General features: G+C 39.8%; 1 protein-coding gene across 1 annotated transcript in view; it reads left to right on the forward strand.

The window, feature by feature from the left end:
* The first annotated feature begins 228 nt into the window (after positions 1-228).
* The window catches only part of LOC106876786 (tyrosine-protein kinase receptor Tie-1), a 6787-nt gene continuing 4209 nt past the window's right edge, over positions 229-2806 (forward strand). Inside the window, exon 1 of the mRNA XM_014925496.2 lies at positions 229-309. Within this exon, the coding sequence (XP_014780982.2) occupies positions 229-309 (81 nt within the window). The remainder of the gene's footprint in view (positions 310-2806) is intronic.

The raw sequence follows: 2806 nt of genomic DNA on the forward strand, positions 1-2806 counted from the left end.
AGTTTCTACCGATTAAAAATATTTTTGAAACACATATATGCATACATAAATACGTTCACACACGCGCGCATACACATGTTTGTGTGTTTGTATGTATGTATGCATGTATGTATATGTGTGTGTGTGTGTGTATATATACGTGATCACAATCCTTATCTATTTGCACAGAGTGCGAAGACAATTTCTATGGAGAAGACTGCAAGTATTTGTGCGGTAAATGCCTTAACGATGTCCCGTGCAACCGTTTTAATGGTACCTGTGAGCGAGGTTGTCGACCTGGTTATAAAGACAAGACTTGCCAAGGTCCAGGTAAGTAACCTGTTTCTCCTTAATATCTTCTTGCCTACCAACTTACAATCCGGCTCCAACTCGCCACTTTGCAACACGTCTGCTTTTCTTAGAAAGTCTCTTGGCAATGTTTTGGTCTTTGTTCTTAACAAACACTACGTCCTGTTATTGGTTTTAAGGGTTGTACCGTCAAGCTCTCTCTCTCTCTCTTTTACTCCCACTCTCTCTCCCTCTCTTTCTTACTCCCACTCTCTCTCTCCCTCTCTCTCTCAGTTATATATATATATATATATATATATACACACACACACACATACACACACATATAAACACAGGTATATATACATATGCACATATATGTATGTATTTATTTATATGTATATATACATATATATAATGTGTACATATATATATATATATTTATATATGCATGCATATACACACATACATTTATGTCCATATGTGCGTGTGCGTGTGTATGCATGCGCGCATGTATGTATGTGTGTGTGTGCGTGCGTGTGTAAAGCCGAATCTGCAACCGATCCTGCCTTTCTTGAGCTCAAAAGATCTCGTCTTGACTGGTTTTAAATTCATTCAACCCCAAACCATCAACTCCTGCCATTCCTATTCTCATTACACAGGTTGTCACAGCCAAAAATCGTTCAAATGGCTTAAATGTCAAGAACCAGATTTGGTGAGTGCCCCCCCCCCTCCCTGCACAACACTTCAGCCGACTTCACAAATGCGTTTACAGCAAATGCACACTAAAAAAGAGCCCTGAAAATGGTAGACCCAGTGCTAATATCTTCTTGGAGCTTCTGCCAGTCTAATCTTGTCGAACCAGCAAAGATTCTCACACTGAAGCTGTTGTAAGTATCCAGAGTGAAGTCTCTGAACCAGTCCAGGACATGTTGCCACTTCAAAGCTCCTTCAACCTGCTTATAATCTTTGGGCCCGTGGGCAAGGCTCAGTTACAGCAATAAAGCTGCTTCTGTTCTGCCGGGTTTCCCTGGCCAACTGGGTAACTATGCTTAAGTGTTCCACACACCCTGATCAACTCCCGAGACCTTTTTTCAAGTTAGGATCCTTCCAGTAAAATTCCGAGCATTTGCTGTGGTCTTCAAATTGGTCCCTGCATTCCCCCACGGCATGTGACTCTGGGGATGATTGTCGATCTCCCAATTAGAGCAGGAGAGTTGGCCGCTGCGCTTCTAGCACAGAAACTATTTCGTAATGCACAGGAATTGGCTCGAGAGGCAGTTCGCTTCTAGGCCCTCCCCTTTCACCATAAATAACAGAAGCATTCTTTATGAGAAATTGGTTTTCGTAGCAATGATCGGAAAAACAAATCGATAAGCTGAAACGCAGGAAATAAAAATATGTACAGAAACTACAACTACTACTGCATACTGTGGAGATATTGAACCAAAGCAACACTGCACATATTCAATGTGCACGGTACTGCACTCGGGAGTGCAGTGAAAGCATGCAATAAAAATGGGACAACTGAAAAGAATTCACTGTTTCTAATTTAGATACAAAGCCAGAAATTTTGAGGGGAAGAGCTCAGTGGAAACCATCGACTACAATATTCGATTGGTACTTTATTTCATCGACCCTGATAGAATGAAAGGTAAAATTGGCCTCAACGGGATTTGGACTCAGAACGTAAAGAGCCATACTCCAAGATATATATATATATATATATATATATATATTATATATATATATATATATATATACACACTCACACATACACACACACATATATATACATATATATATTTTATTCCCAGCTCATTACATTCTGAGTTCAATTGAGGCCACCTTTTGCTTTGCATCCTTTAGGGGTCGGTAAAATAAGTACCAGTTGAACGCTGGGGTCGATGTAATCGACTTGCCCACTCCCCCGAAATTGCTGATGTTGTGCCAAAATTTGAAAACATCATCATCATCATCATCATCATCATCATTATTATTATTATTATTATTATTATTATTATTATTATTATTATTATTATTATTATTGCACTGTTTCTGTTGCAGTGATCAACCCGAACACAAACACCAACATGACCATCATAGTGCCAGTCCTTGCTGTTTTTGTGGTCATCTTATTCACTGCCTTCTCCCTCACCATCATCTACTTCATATGTCCAAGACCACGATGTCCAACTATGTCCAGTCCATTTTGCAGACTTGACCAAGTACAAGTGGTAAATAATTGGTTTTCCTTTCTTTGTTGTTGCAGTTGTTGCTGTGGTTGTACTTCTTCTTCTTCTTCTTCTTCTTCTTCTTCTTCTTCTTCTTCTTCTTCTTCTTCTTCTTCTTCTTCTTCTGTGTATGTGTGTACATACATATTTACGAGGCGGCGGGGCTGACAATCTCCTGGTTCCCAGGGTGTCGTGAAAGGCTTGGCTGGAAACCCAGCCTTCTGAGTTCTTTCACGGGGCTTAGAAATAATGAAGAAACGCTGAGAGGGGAATATGTTGAATAAAATCATGATTAACTGATTCTC

This window comes from Octopus bimaculoides, chromosome 24 (genome assembly GCF_001194135.2).
Source record: "Octopus bimaculoides isolate UCB-OBI-ISO-001 chromosome 24, ASM119413v2, whole genome shotgun sequence".
In the NCBI taxonomy this organism is placed as follows: Eukaryota; Metazoa; Mollusca; class Cephalopoda; order Octopoda; family Octopodidae; genus Octopus; species Octopus bimaculoides.